The sequence below is a fragment of the Lathamus discolor genome, chromosome 2 (genome assembly GCF_037157495.1).
Source record: "Lathamus discolor isolate bLatDis1 chromosome 2, bLatDis1.hap1, whole genome shotgun sequence".
NCBI classification, from domain to species: Eukaryota; Metazoa; Chordata; class Aves; order Psittaciformes; family Psittacidae; genus Lathamus; species Lathamus discolor.
In genome coordinates, this window is record NC_088885.1 from 112,066,541 (window position 1) to 112,082,436 (window position 15,896).

The 15,896-nt window shown below is 41.7% G+C and overlaps 1 protein-coding gene across 1 annotated transcript in view; it reads right to left on the bottom strand.

Annotated features, from left to right (window-relative positions):
• ANKRD29 (ankyrin repeat domain 29) overlaps nucleotides 1–14,760 on the bottom strand; it is a 29,099-nt gene extending 14,339 nt beyond the window's left edge. The window contains exons 1-4 of the mRNA XM_065669140.1: nucleotides 14,749–14,760; nucleotides 8,823–8,933; nucleotides 6,882–6,980; nucleotides 5,084–5,182 (exon numbers count right to left, since the gene is read on the bottom strand). Of these exons, the coding sequence (XP_065525212.1) occupies nucleotides 5,084–5,182; nucleotides 6,882–6,980; nucleotides 8,823–8,933; nucleotides 14,749–14,760 (321 nt within the window). The remainder of the gene's footprint in view (nucleotides 1–5,083; nucleotides 5,183–6,881; nucleotides 6,981–8,822; nucleotides 8,934–14,748) is intronic.
• Nucleotides 14,761–15,896: the final 1,136 nt, after the last annotated feature.

The following is a 15,896-nucleotide window of genomic DNA, read 5'->3' on the forward strand; positions in this document are numbered from 1 at the left end:
TCCACAAGATAAGCTATCTGAAGTATTTCAGATAAATGGTTTCTAGTGCTGTTATTAATGTAGGCAGAAGACTGTGTTTTCCCTCAGCTTTGTTCTCTGAAACAGCTCCAATGTTTTGTCTGAAGTTTTCCACATGGACAGATATCCAGAAGAGAAGTTACAGCTTGAACAGTCAAACGGATCTTTTATAATGGGAAGTGCCAATCAAATTTATTAACCTGTGGTGCTATTTCATGCCTACAATAACCTCATGAAAACTCAAGCTCTGACATGGTTGAGCTAACCCACGGGGACTGTATATAACTGCTCTCAAATTCATCCTTCCTTCCCTGTGACGCTGAAAAGCCAACGAGGCTTGAATGTCAGCAAAGTCACGTGTATGAAGCTGTTACACGACAATCGAAGAATTGCATATTAATTCTAAATTATTTCAGTAAATATAATGTGTAATCAGGTTGATGGAGTTAAGTTACTCTGTAGCTACAATGTGTCATTAGACTTTCCTGTCAAATTGAACTACCCTAATTTAACAGGAACTGCTGAAACAAAACACACAAGCAACCACAGATGTTTCTGAATTAAAGAAATGCCTTATACACACTTCAAGACAATGGCAAAACCTAATGGCTTCGTGAAACCTATTTCCTGTCTTCAACCAGGTGAAAGACACTTTGCTCCAGTAGTGAATTACCAGATCAAAGGGCTACAAACAAAATAGAGAGACATTTTCAAAGACTCTTTCCCTGAATGAAATGGAGAGAGGAAGGTCAGTGAGTTAAGAGAAACTGTGCTATCCAGACTGGAGGTCCTCTGTGGAGAACTAGGGAAGGATGATTTTTAGGAAGCTTAAAAATATTGAAGTTCCCTGTATGGAGGGCAGAAACACTCAGCTGCATGTGGGAATAGTTTGTTAATTGCTTTATGGTTTAGTTTTTGCTGTCTAAAAATCCTCAACAAATTCCTGTTATTTTAAGAAGATTGCTTTGTTATTAACTAAAGTTCTGGAAGGAACCAAATAACAGATCGCATACAAAAGGCAGGCCTGCAAAGCTAACCACAGCACAGCAGAGCTGAAGGCCAACACTGGGGAGTCCAATTGTGTGATCTCATTTTGAGAAATTATACAGCCTGAAGTTTAAGAAGGAAGACACTTCTCACAGGATATATTTGGTGCCTCAAAATGGCAATCCTAACCAAGTGTTTGGTTGAAGCCATTGAACAGTTTTTGATAGATGCATTTTTTGAAAGAATAACACATTTCCAAAACATACCATTTAGATCTTTCAGACTAGAACGACCAAGTTTTCTCCATTACCCTGATTAGAGTTTGGGGATCAGAAAAAAGCCTTGGATGGTCCCCAGTTCCAGCTGTCCACCCTGAATCAAATATATACTGGGTCAGAAAGACCTAAGTAACAGCTCCTTGGTATCTAAGACCTCCTCTACTGCATGTCTCCTATGAAGCTGAATACTTTCAACAGAAAAGACTGGGATTTTATTTGCACTCACGCTGAGTGAGGGTACCACTATGATAAGCAGAGATAGGTCTTTCTGCAAGAAAGAGAAATCAAAGCCAGGAATCTTTTCCACTGACCATGTGGTAAGACAGCACTCAGATAAATCAAAAAACTGTCAGTGCGAAGGCCCATGGTTTCTTAGGAGGAAAATTCAGCCCCTTCTCCCCCATATCAAACTTCCATCTTGCTTTACCTTACACTTTCCTCCAGCAAGCTCTGTCTGGAGACCACAGTGTTTTATAGAATTGTAGAATCATAGAACAGTTAGGGCTGGAAAAGACCTTAAGATCACCAAGTTCCAACCCCCTGCCATGGACAGGGACACCTCACACTAAACCATGTCACCCAAGGCTCTGTCCAACCTGGCCTTGAACACTGCCAGGGATGGAGCATTCACAGCATCCTTGGGCAACCCATTCCAGTGCCTCACCACCCTTAAAGAATTTCTTCCTTGTAGGCCATAGGGAAGGCAGATGAGTTATGAATAAAACAAAAAAAAAAAAGTAAATGACAGGGTTTTAACATCCCTTTCAGACATGTGATGTCCTCTTTCCTTTTTTCCTTTAGCTGAGACAAGCAAACAGCTGAAGCAGCATCTTTGGTACTGGCAAGCCTCTTGGAAACTCTGAGAGCAGGGCAGAAAGTGGGAGCAAGGACACGTGAGCAACCATAGAGGCACTTCTGGGGCAGTCACCCTTCTGCAGCAGGCAGGGGCTGGTGTTGCAGCCTAGAGAATGCACATCGCCTTGGGTTTATTTCTTGCTCATATCCTGTTTTATTGACACAGTGTAGCCTCTATCAATCCTTCACTGCAGACCCTTCCAGCTCAGATAGGAGCCAGTTCTCTCCATTCTCTCAGCTACCTCTGCAATTCTTTCTCTGAAACAGTTTTTCTTATCCCCATGCAGTCTGTCATCCCTAGAGGTGGCACCTACAGCAGCTGCCAACCTCCCATGTAAATGCTTGGAAGAGCAGCACCCAATAAGACCATGTTATCTGGCGTAGAATTCCCTATTTTCCTACTTCTTCCCTCACCTCTATCATTATTGCCTGAAAGTAACTTAGAATTAATATGGTGTTTTAATATCTCTGGAATATACTACAAGGGAGGGGAACTGATCTTCTGCAATCACTATCTGCTGAAAAATAGCCTGTGACATACCACTGAACATGCACTATTGCTCAGAAAGCATGCCACCATGCAAACCCTTGTAAGTACACACGTTTATTACATGTCTCAGAGTAAGGAAAGAGAACGTGCTCCTACTTATGATGCATACTTCTAGGGGTGTCAGACTGAGACAGTGAAGAATAATATTGAATAATATGTATTTTATAATATATATAGCATAACCTTCAATATTATTATTTATTCTCTATAACATCAGCAGTTAATGATAATTATTTTAGGACATTTGCTTTGCCTGCTGTAATGAATACCAACTCTAATAATACAAGTTGTACCAAGAACTGAACTCCTATATTAAGATAGTTGTCCAGTGCTCTTGTATATGAGTAATAAATATAGTAATTATAATTTACAGAGAGGTACATGAAAAAGAAAATGTTGGGCTTTGCATTTTCTTGCTTAAAGTCTGTTTCCTAGATTACATTCAATTTATTTCCTTATTTCCATTCCATGTCTTCATTTATAATAGAAGGTTCTTTGCAGATTGACTGATTGCAGTGCCCTTCAAAACCAGCCAGGATCAGTCATATCTTTTCCAGCACTGCTCCTAGCTGAGCACTTTAATCAGAAAATGCCTTATGTCTGACCTGAAAAGGCATATTTTGTCACCTATATTTTTTCTGGTTTTGGAGGGGGTGGAGGAGCCTATTATCTTAGTCACCTTTTAACAGAAGGGTGGTTTGATGGAATGATCCCAAGCTATGAAAACCATGTTATTAAATGGGAAAATTGAACAGATGCAAAAACCACACTCGAATCCCAGTGGAAGATGCACACTCTCAATGCACATCTTCTCAGTGGAGGCTCCTGCTCAGGTACACACTGCTGCACAAAGTACAAGTTAGTTTCCCAGCAAGCCTCAGTCTAAAACTTTGGTGGGTTACCAAAGCCAGGTCTGGAAGCTCTAAGTATTTGTATTCCTGTGTCTAGATCCTTACTTCAGAAGAAAAACTGCAATCCGCAAGCAAGGAATGAGTGAAAGTATGAACATGACAATTTCCAGGATAGATCCCAGCATTAATGATGAATCTAGCAAAGCTCTCATGTTACTGGTGAGAGAGAGCAGATCATTTCAGTAAAGAGGGCATGACATGATAGCTAACCTCAACTCATTAAACCAGTGTCACTTTAATCTTGCACAGATTATTTTAACTCAGCTGTCCTTTGCTCAGATGCTATGAGTTTTTTCAGGCACAATAGCTTGTGTCATACTTTGAGTGCTTAAAAAGTATCTTAAAAGATACTTAGGACTAGCACATGGGCCATGTCAGGTATAAATTCAGAAGAGGCAGCCAGGAATATGGGGGCTGGGAGAAAAGTTTCAAGGTGAGCAACAGTAGAGCCCAAACCCGCATGTGTCCAAAGACTGAAGCCATTAGGAGCACCTGAATGCAGGAATATTTTCTTTTAATTTAGATCTTTACTCCCTTTTATATGCCCTACTGACTCATGTCAGTATATTTTGCATGCTTCACAAAGATCATAAATTGTCATGAAAGATCAAACAATTTCAAAGGAGTCATTCAAATCACAGACTATAACACCTTTAAGGATTGGTTGCTGTGGGGTAAAGAACTATTCCTTCTTTAAACACATTGCTATGGATCCCAGGGTAAGTGAGTGGCAAGTGTCTTTGCAAATTATTGGGACGCTCCAAAAATGTGGCCAGCGTATCAAGGACAAGCATATGTAATGAAAATATGCTGGGTTTGGTTCTGTTTGCTGAAAGCAGAGGTTTTAGTACTGCTTTGGACAAAGAAACTGAATTGATACACTGATGTCAGTGATGAACTGAAGCTGTTCACACCAGGACAGGGGATGAACCAACCCAGGCTCTACCATCTGTGCTTCTGGCTATTCCGAGAAGATTTTGTAAAAGGATTGACCTGAACAAATAAATACAAGCTCTGAGGTGCATTTCATCCTGGCACAGATGTGTAAATAGGAATTTAGGGAGGACTGAAGCCATTATGCTTTTATGTATCCTATGGTAGCACCCAGAGACATCCCAAAATAGATGAAATTCCGTTCTGTGCAAGTGAAGTACATACACACCTAAAATGGGATCCTACCTAACATGTATAAAAAGACCCTTTCCTCTTGTACTGTAGGATGGATTGAGAATAAAGACTATCAACTATCACTATTAAGGGATTGACCTTTGATCAACTTAAGCTATTAAATCTAGGTAATTAAAAGCTAGTCCCAAGTTAATATTTTCACAATATGTCGCATTACACATATTAGTCAGAAAATGTTCAAGTGAGGAAATCCTTTTATCATCCTCCTGGTGCCATGCCATGTTTTGTGTGAACAGGAAAAAAAAGCCTTGATTGTTGGGAAGTATCAGCATGCAAAACCAGACCCATCATCTTACTTTATTCCTAAATTCGGTAGAGGCTCCAAATTCAAAGAGAAACTTCACTACATCGTTGTGGCCTTGCTGTGCAGCAAAGAACAGAGGAGTTGCACCTGACTGTAAGGAATAAAATGGATTAAAACAAAACCCAAACACATAAGACACTTTACTGAAGGATATAAATCCCAAATCTAGAAGTATTCACAATCTGTTGCATATCAACTGAAAAGACAGGATGATTTTGAGGACTTCTGAGGACACCAGGTATCTTAGGTCAGTTTTATTCCTATTGCACTGAGAAATCTGTCCAGCATCGTATGTTTGAATAAAATCCAAGTTTCATAAGGGGCTTCTGCACAGTTACTAATATAGACCTCTTAGGATTTAGTAACTTCTACCCAGTCACCAGATAGGGAAAAAAAGCCCAGAGTGAGAAAAGAACAGTCCTGCACAACAGGGGAACAGCTAATTTGAAATTCACTCCAGTGTCCAATGCCTTTACAATAGGTCTCTTGACACCATTTCAGAGCCTCCTCTTCCAGACACATTTATGGGGCTTTCACTTCCCCAAGCTTCACAACACCTTCAGAGTACAAGAGCACTGGCTGAGCTACTGGTTGAATTTAGTTTCAAAACAGTGCAATTTGTCTTTAGGGCTTAAACTTCGTCTGTGTTGCTTCTTCTCTGCAACAGAGTAATTTTGGAGGATTTCACGGTTTCTTTTTGTTGGCTTGCTGCATCGCTACATCCTGAGCAATACTCAAGAGCAGCCCCATAAAACTGTTCTCAACTTTTCCTTTTGTCCCTGCTTTTCAAGCAGTGTTTACCTAAGGGAAGGGACATGTTTAAATACAAGTTTTGCTGGAACAGGACCCCACCGAAAGACACTGACATTAACAGTTACAGCAAGTTTAGGCCAGTAAGTGCAAAGACACTTTTATCATTGAACACAGCGTTCACTGACTCAGTAGCTTGCAGGTGTCAGCATGAGATTAATTCTCTGGTTCCAGGTTTCCAAGGAAAGTGAGAAACATTGGCTTGTATTGTTAGAGCAACAAACATAATGCTGTCCTGCACTGCCAGCCACCTTCCCATGTTGCTGCGTGCCCTCCTTAAACTGCTCTGCTCTTAAGACCAGCACAACTGTTGTCTCAGAGCAATTCTGCTTTCTGCATATACAGCACACAGACCAGAGCAGCTGCAGGTACTCCTTACAAACATTTGTGTGGAGCACAAGGGGAAGGCAGCTTCCCGAAGCCAGCCACAAGCAAGCATGGTGCAAGAGATGCCTTGAAGGCAAAGCAAAGTTGCAAGGAAGGGTACAGGTGACTAAGCTGTGGGATTGTTAGAGATGAGTTGGCTCAGACCAAAAGGCAGAAACTCCAAAGCATAGAGAGCCAAAATAACCCCCAGGCTAGCAATGGCATCCATTCCATTTTAATGACTGGACTCTGCAAATCAAAGGGTAAAGGACATCTCATCCAGACAGCTGTAAGTTACTGTGCTGATAAGTAAAACTGCAGATGCATTAATGGTGTAACCCTGGAGTTACATCTCAGATGTAACTGCCCCTCACCAACCAGATGTGCTGGAAATGTTTGATGAATTATTTATAAATGTTCCTCTGGCATCTCATTTCCTATTATAAAATCCAGACATCTGATTCCATAATGTCCTCTGAACAGACCCTGTTTATACATGCAAGTAACACAGAAGCAATTGGCAAAAAAAGCAGCAGACAACACTACAACACTCTTATTATTGGTAATAAGCCAACAGTCACTTAACCCCTGTTTGAATGCAGAACTTCTCCTACCTCTCTCTGCAGATTGATATCTGCTCCTTGCAACACCAATTCCCGTACACAGTCTATGTGGCCATAGTAAGATGCTACCATCAGAGCTGTTGTGCCAAGCTGGGAATAAGGAAAAACAAGTCAGTACCTTCTACAGACACCTTCAGCAATGAATCAGGCTGAATGGAAGAGACAGCAGCACCTCTTCTGAAAAGCTGAAAGAAGCTTATGATAATTGAAAAACTTGCTATCGTTTAAAGCTTGCTATCAAGAATACTTTGAAAATGAGCAATTAGCTGGTGTTAAAGCAAAAACATTACACACTTGTCTGCAGTGCTAAGGCCTGACCATTCGATAAATACGTATGCAATGACTTTGCCTTATCGTCCCATAGTGAGTGAAACAAGGGTAACGAGAATGTTTTTGGTTTATGCACAGCATTTTTATCAGAGAATCCCAAAGATCTTTGCACCATTTCCAGAAGAATAAACTTAGACACAGGAGCTGAGTGACTTAGCTGAGTTACTTAATTCTGAGTCACAGTCAGGAGCAAGGTCTGGGTGATTTGAATACTAATTCCCTATCCAAATTACGAGAGTAATCTTTTCACTGTATATGAGAGAACTTTCCATACCAGAACTATGCGTTGAAGTTCCCCCAGTACACCATAAGGTCACTACTTCAGTGAACCAGGTAAGATTTAGGTTATACATATGTGGTGTGCAGACAACTCACAGAAACCTAGGGATGAAATTTATCCTCTAAACCATTCACACATACCAGTTCAATTTAAAGAAGGAACGTGTGACATTTCAAAAAAGAAGCATGCAGCCTTAATCATACCAGAATATTATAGTCTAGAAAATGTGTATACCTGATAGAATGGATAAGGCAGGATATCTTACAGTGCATTGTAAAAATTCTTTACTAAAGTTAGCCTTCTTTTGAGAAAGATCAAGGAGTAGTGGACCTTATTTCTTTACATCTATCTGTCCTGCTTACTTCATTCCCCATCTGAACATCCTTCCCTCCCTGTCAGAAAGACAGTCATAGCAGCAGCTCCAGAAGTAGTGCAGGACAAATACTTGCCTACAGGGTAAAAATGAAACTAAAATTAAAAGATAGGTTGAAGTCAATGGGCTTAGAAAATCTTTTGCACTTTTAAGATACTCAAAGTAAGAGAGGTTGTGTCAGGTTCATGTTTCAGGCTGTAAACTTGAACAATAATCCTGTACAACACAGACACAACTCTCAGTAAGGCAGGCCCAGCTCCAAACAATAGAAAACTAGGAATTTCTCAACCTCAGCTTTCCCCTGCTCTTTGCCACAGCTTGGTACAATCAAGTACCTCTCCATATACTGTAGGCAGAATAGCAAGACGTATCTGTGTTTTCACCCCATTTCTAATCTCAAAACCGATTTCAACCCATGCCAATTACAGTAAGGAAATCCCCACGAAATCTATCTCCCACGTGACTGGGCTGCTCTTTGCTTGGCCTTGGTGCCAAGTCCAGGAGATACTGGGGTGGGGGAGGATCAGCAGTTAGGAGGCCAGTAATTCTTCTAATTATGAGGAGCTTTGCAAGCTGACAGAATCATTGCTACCTGGGCTTAGCTGAGTTGACTCTTCACTGTGATCTATTACTATAATGACATTTTCTTGTAAAGAGAAGCCTGAGGTGTTAGGATCTGTGCTTTTAATGTCAGCACCACAAATAACTGTGTAAGACACATTTTTGAGTGCTGGCAAATTCCTAACCCCTTGCCATTGATGTAAATCATCATGCTATTTTATCTTCAGCTTCAAACTTGCTTCCTGACAAGATAAGGTTTTAAATCATCCCTAAGTGCCATAAGACTCTTCTATGCCTATTGTTAGATGCCTGCCACACCCTCTGCACAGTGGGCTATGGAAAGTGATGTAAAATCAGTGCCCAGGGTGTAGGTGCATTATGTGCATACGCTGTCTTTGCAGTCCACATCTACTCGCCCACTGTTCATCAGCAGCTGGAGGAGAGCCAGGTTTCCTTTTCTTGCAGCCCAAAATGCAGCATTGGCAAGTGGTGTTTCTTTCTGGTGAAAAAAGAAAGAAAAGGAAGAAAGGAACCACTCTGGAAGATACATTGGACAAACATACACATGTGAATTCTGCATTCAAGCCAGGCATATTTCAGCTCAGTGTGCTGTTCTTTCAAAACCAGAGCATGAAAGAGAAGCTAATTTAATTTCTTTGTGCAGTTAAAGAGATCAGCCTCTCCATACTACCTCATGTTGTTTCGGGTTTTCCCTGTGTCCATGGCAGCCTATGTCTCTTAGCTTGCTCTGTAATGAGAGTCGATGATGCTAGTCCAGATCCACAGGGAAACATCACAGAAAACAATGTGCTAACTAGCACCTGCACTGTCTGCTTCTGTGGTGGGGCTGAGCACAGTTAGAAAGGCTGAATCATCCTGCTGACATGTCCTGCTGCAGGACATGCTTTCAGGTTTTAGGCTGGCTCTCTGCTGTCTCCTTCTTTTTTGTCTTTTCAAGTCCCACCACAGCAAAAAGTATTGCTCATGCATTTCTCATACTGTTTGGTCTGCCTCCTCCCTGGAATTAACAGCCTGTAACTGTGGGCACATGAAATATCTCCTGAGTGATGCTAGGAAACAAAGGGGATAAAATCTTTCTGTCTATAGAGTTACAGATTCATTTACTAGGTATGCAGGGCAATATGTAAGTCAAAATTTGGAAACTCTGAAGTCTAGATAACACAGTCCACTGTTAAACAAATTGGTAATAATATAATACTCTTTTGAGGCTTTCTTAGTCTTAGGAACAATGCCACAGTGTGACTTCTTCTCGATTGAAGCAAGTTATCACTGCCCCAGCATAGGAGGAGGACGGCAGAAAAAGACACAGACTTTGCACTTGGCCTCTTCATTAGATCCATGGAAGCAGCTGCCAAAACGCTGCCCTGACAGGTAAGCACTGTGACGGGTGAATTATGGAGGCAAAACAGCACTGTAATGGCAACAGTATGTATCCTAAAGCAGGCTCATGCTGCTGTTTTTTCTTAAGGCCTAAACCCACCAACAGTTCAGTAAAGCACTTTTTCACTGACAGTCATCTTAGACAAAAACAGTGTAAAAAATAGCCGGGGGTCTTGCTCTCCAGTGAATCCTGCCTTCAGGATAACCCAAACAGAGTGTACAGTGGATAGAAAAGTCAATCATTCAGCTTCAGAAAATGTAATACATGCTTCTCGATGTCTAAATGTCAGCAGACATGTGTAATGAGGTAGAGAATCAGGATTGAATGGCTTTATGCTTGATGCTTAAAATGCACACATAGAGGAGAGTTTGAATTGCTTCCTTCACTGATGCAAGGGTAATAAACCTCACAGAAACCAGCAGACACAAGACAAATCCTGTACGAATCTATCACAGATCTGTCACACTGATCACTTTCCATGAGTTGCATTTTTAATATTCATAGATTAGAAAAACTGGCAGTTGTTGAGATGAGAGAAGTTTCAACCACTCAATAAATTATACGACACTTCCTATAAATTGATACCAATATTTCTTGTGCTAGCACACACAGGGCCAGGAGTCTGAAAAATACAGTAAGAACGATATATAGCAAGATTAAATTCTGATCTTCCTTTTACAGCTAATACATTTTCCCAGGGGAAGCTGTAGATAACGTCAATGAAAGTAAAGATAGCAGTTTATACCCTTGCTGGCAATGCAGTAGTGTTTTCCTGTCTTCACATTTTTAACCACTAAAATTTTACGTAAAAACAAACAATTGACCTAAACACACTGTGGCCCATGTTGCCCTTTTTGCTCTGATTTATTAGGCAGCTACTTAATTATAGAGCTGGTAGCTAGAAATATTGTCTTACTTTATCATGATATTAAGTGGAGAGCTATTGCAAAGAATCCTATTTAGACTTTTCTGAATGGGAAACCAAACTCCTTCATATATCTCTATCTCTATTTATACCTATATCTATATCTAATCTATATCTACATCTATATCTATATTATCTATATCTATATCTATATCTATATCTGTATCTATGTATCTGTTCTTTTATACCTCACTCTATCCTTTAAACTTTGAGAAAACTTTAGGATATGGCAATATATCCACACAAGGAAAGATTTATTTCATCCAGCCAGGTTTTCTAGAAGAGGGCACAGTAGCAATGTGACTGCATTTTATTATGCCCACCATACAATATCACCTTTATTTATCAGATAGGCAGAATCAATATGCAGGAACTCTTCACCTGCTTTCATCAGCTTACAGGAGGAGAGAACTAAGTTGCCAGTGCTACCTTAGTCTGGAAGTAGAAGTTCAAAATCATAAATTCTTACCTCTTTTTTTCCCCCTTGTCATTACTAAAGTAGCTCTCCAGCAAAGTTGTCCTCATACTTTGGATCAGACCCAAGGAATGGAAGAATTCTCCAGTGCAGGAAGGATATGAAATCAGGTTTTTCCCAGTGGTGCTTTTGACCCAATTTGGAACAACTGCTATCAGTACTCGTATTTCCCCTTGTGCCCCCACTTCCTTGTGTAAAAATAAACAACATGCTCAGACCATCAACCATACTGTGATTAGATAAAAAAGGGCAAACACAGATCTGAGCTATTTTACCTGCTAAGATGAGTGGAATTTGCAAAATCATTCAGGTGATCTGGGTACACTACAAGGACAGCCTCAAGGAGTACCATGTGGCAATTTCTCTCCTGCTTTCAAACCAAGGATTTATACCTTGGTGCTCTTCATTTTCAGGTGATATCAGCAATGCTGACATCGCTGGTAGGCCAAATGTAAGGCACTACTTTGGGATTACTAATCTGATTAATTGAATAACTTTTGAGCAATAAATGGGTTTTAAATAGCAGGATGTGACATAAACCTTGACTGCTGGTTTTCAGTTATGGACTCGATCTGTCTCATCAGATACTTAGGGAGAGGTACTGTTGCATTTCAAGAGCTTAAATGGATACAATTTCCATGCAATTCTTATTACAAAGCTAGTCTGCTCCTAAAGCCGCTTTAAAGTAAATGATTGATTCTCAGCATTGACAGTCTGGGAACAGAATGTAATAAATGTTTGAAAAAGCGATTAGCTAATGGCTTTGGTGAAAATGACATGTTTCATAATGTCGTTTGCTCCAGCATCAGCAACTTTAAGGATACAATTTCCTCTACCTCATCAAAATCTCCAGAGCATTATTTCAAACTCTGGCTGTGCTACTCATTTCTATTTTTTATAAAGTTTTATGAGGGCCCAAAGCTGAAAAACTGGCATTATATTCATGCTATACTGACATCAAGCAAAAATACTTATTCCTAGAATCATAGAACCATAAACTCATAGAATCATATTGCCTTGGGTTGGAAGGGACCTTAAAGATCATTTGGTTCCAACCCCCTGCCACAGGCAGGGACACCTTCCACTAGATCAGGTTGCTCAAAGCCCTGTCCAGCCTGGCCTTGAGCACTGCCAGGGATGGAGAATCCACAACTTCTCTGAGCAACCTGTGCCAGTGCCTCACCACCCTCATGGTGAAGAATTTCTTCCTAATACACAATCTCAATCTCTCCTCTTTCAGTTTAAAGCCATTCCCCCTTGTCCTGTCCCTACATGCCCTGATAAAAAGTCCCTCTCCATCTTTCTTGTATGCCCCCTTTAGGTACTAGAAGACTGCTGTATGGTTTCCCTGAAGCCTTCTCTTCTCCAGGCAGAACAAGCCCAGCTTTCTCAGACTGCCTTCATAGGAGAGCTTGTGGCCCTCCTCGGGACTTGTGGAGTCCTCTGGACCATTCAAAAATGGCCTAGAGGAAAAGAGACATTATAAATCTGACAAGACCATTTCTATGCAGCAATACAGAAAAAAATAAGATGTGCTAATGTATTTGTATGTGTCATCTTAAGAATATTGAGGGGAAAAGTATCATTTAAGTGCTGTGATCAGCAGCTCCTGCTCCCTGCCCTACCTTTGACTTGCTGTTTGCGGAGAAGAGGCAGGTCAGAGTGGGGTAACAACTGATTAAGAGCAGTACGATTTTTAAGCAGTGATCTCAAAGATGAAAGAAAAGAGGCATAGGCAAAGAGAAAGGACATGAGGAGAACACTGGCCTGGTAGCTGTTCCTTGTTCTGTCAAAATACAAGAAAATTCCCTTTTCTTTCTCAGTTTCTAAACAATTCCTAATGGAAAGGAGAAATTGAGTAAAAAGTTTGAACGAGAAGAACTGGAAATCAGGATCAAGCATGACAGAATGGAAAATGTTAGTGGACCTGAGGAGGAAAGAGAGAGGAATTTAGTAGGTAACAATGTATCTTATGTGAAGGATGCTGATAAAAAAGAAAAGTAGTTCAAGATATAAATGTAAGTTTAGACAGGCAAAAGCTAGTAGAAGAGGGGATATTCATGTGTGTACACAGTGAGAAAGCAAGATAAATGCTACCTTGTGAGTAAGTAGGATAATCAAATGAAAACCATGAATAAACAGTGGCAAACAGAGATGTCAGGAATCCAAGTACAAAGTCTTCCAAGAGAAAGCGAAAATGCCAACAAAAAAAGACATAAAAGAGAGAAAAAACAGAGGGAGGTGGGGGCTGAAGTTCTCCAGAGGGAGAGAGAGCTGGCAGTGAGTGAGCTGCCTTGAACAGGAGTACTTGAGGGGACAGAAAGTGAGAAATACAGCACAGAAAAGGAGCTGATGGGAAGAGAACAGAAAAGAAAACCTGAAGGACAAAGCTAAAAAAGAAGGGTAGAAAAACAATGCAAGAAGTGGATAGCACCAACAGCATGGGACTAGCATCCTTTAGGGTGGATTCCTGTGGGGAACAAAGGTGGGAAAAAACTCATGGACACAGACTGGAGCAACAGAAGAGACTAAGAAAAAAAAGCAGGTGTGAGACCAGTGCAGGACCGAAAAGTGGATGACCATGGAGATCTCTCCATCCAGGGTAAGGCTAAGGCTGAGCTGCACTGTGAGTAAAGGTACTTCCTGCCCCATTAGGGCTTTAAGTGCAGGTGGAAACCACCTGCTGCACTACCATGGAACTGACACGGTGCCACTGCAGCAGCAGCAGTCCCAGCAGGAAGACACCTTGGCAGGAGTGAGAAGCAAGCACAGGGAATAATCCAACAAACAAAGCGATGCAACACAGGCAATATGGCAAGGGTCTGGCTCACAGCTGGGGATCAATAAAAGAAGGGCAAGCGCAGCATCCAGAAAGCACATAACCGAGGAGAAGATGTACATCGCATATGATGCCAATTGATCTCACTAATTCTGTCTTCAGACTAAAAAAAGCCAAATTTATTTCAGGTGATCTTTTAAAACGACTGCTCTTGCATCGTTTTGGATGGAAAAAGTACAAAAGTGACAGGAGTCACAGGCAGAAAAGGGAACAAACCAGCCCAGCTCCAGTGGCCACCGTAACCCAAAACAAACAGCACGAATAGCTGCCTCCTAACTCTTACGCAACCGGCACTAGCAAAGATGACCAGAAAAGTGCAGAGAAGGCTCCCGACTGCACCAAACCCCGCCGCGCTGAGCCTGGCCACCCTAAAGCCAGCGTGAAGCTCCATGGAGGCTCGCAGTTTATGTAACGCTAACCAGGCAGTCTCCTGGGGGGATGTCTGCGGTGGAAAGCACCGCTCCCTCAGCTGCCACCTCAGCACCCCACAGCTCGGGAAGGACGCTGCTGGTTTCTTTCCTTCAGCGCCAACCAACCTCCTTATTTCCTAAAGAAAAACATAGTAAATCAAGCCCCACATCCAAGCATATGACGGAGCATTTCACGGGCTGCCGGCACAAAGCGGGAAGACAAACGCGCATCCCCCCGCCCCTCTCCGCGGCTCCCGGCTCACCTTGAACGACATCCTGCGCATCGCATCTCAGCGCTCCGCCTCCGCGGCCCGGGGCTGCGCGGGGCCGGGGCGGCGGGCGGGGCCAGCGCCTCCCTCCCGCATCACTTTATGCCTATGGGTTTCTGGTTGGGTTTCCTCTTTAAAGGTTTTCTTTGGGAGTGTGGGATTATGTAATTATTATTTGTATTACTATTATTATTCTGGTACTGTTATTGTATTATTATTCTATGATTATTGACGTTATTATTATTGTTATTGCTATTATTGTTATTATTATTATTATTATCATCACCACTCTCCTGTATCCCTGTTCCAGCAGCAGCATCCCACAGCAAACAGTAGGGCCCCACAGTGGGAGCACACACTGCTCAGCCGCTTCTGGTTCAGACCTATAGGTCAGGCACCCATCACTCAGAAATAGCACTAAAATGGTCCAAACCCAGGCACCCCCAGCCTGAGTCTCATCACTGACTTAATGTCAGCTCCATGACACCTCTTTGGTATTTCACAGCCTTTTCCCTTCATATCTAGGAAAAACCTGTTAAAAGGGATCGCTGTGAGTATACCCAACTGCACAAACACACAAGGAGGAGAGTTCTTTCACGTTGCGTGTTATGTTCGTGACACTACCTCCCATGGGCCATGTGCTCTCATGAGGAAGACAGTAAGTTCTTAAGGGCTTAATTTTAAGCCTTCAGAAATGAACAGCCATACAGCCAATGCATGTCCTGTTCTGCCTGGCTGCTGCAGATTTCATTCAAACTCTGCGTGATATAAAGTAGGCAAAACGGGGCATGCCCTGGTGGGAGATTCCTGAATTTCTTTGCTATTGTTGGTTTTAACTGAGCCCTTAGGGATTTTCCTCTTTTGATGTGCACACATAAATGCCACTGACGAGAAAATTATGTATGTGCATTGAGAGAATATACTCGCACTGAGATCCAATTAGTTTATTTCACTAATCTGCAAGTGGAGGATTTTCTGCAGATTTTTTCCCTGAGGCAATATTCATCTGTGCATACAGTAAAGCAAACTGCAGGCAAGCAGATGAGAGCTACTAATAGCAGAAGCTCATCTCAGGATGTATGGCCTGGTGTGAACCTCGCCTTAATTACTAAGATCATACAAACATGGGTGATCATTCTGAT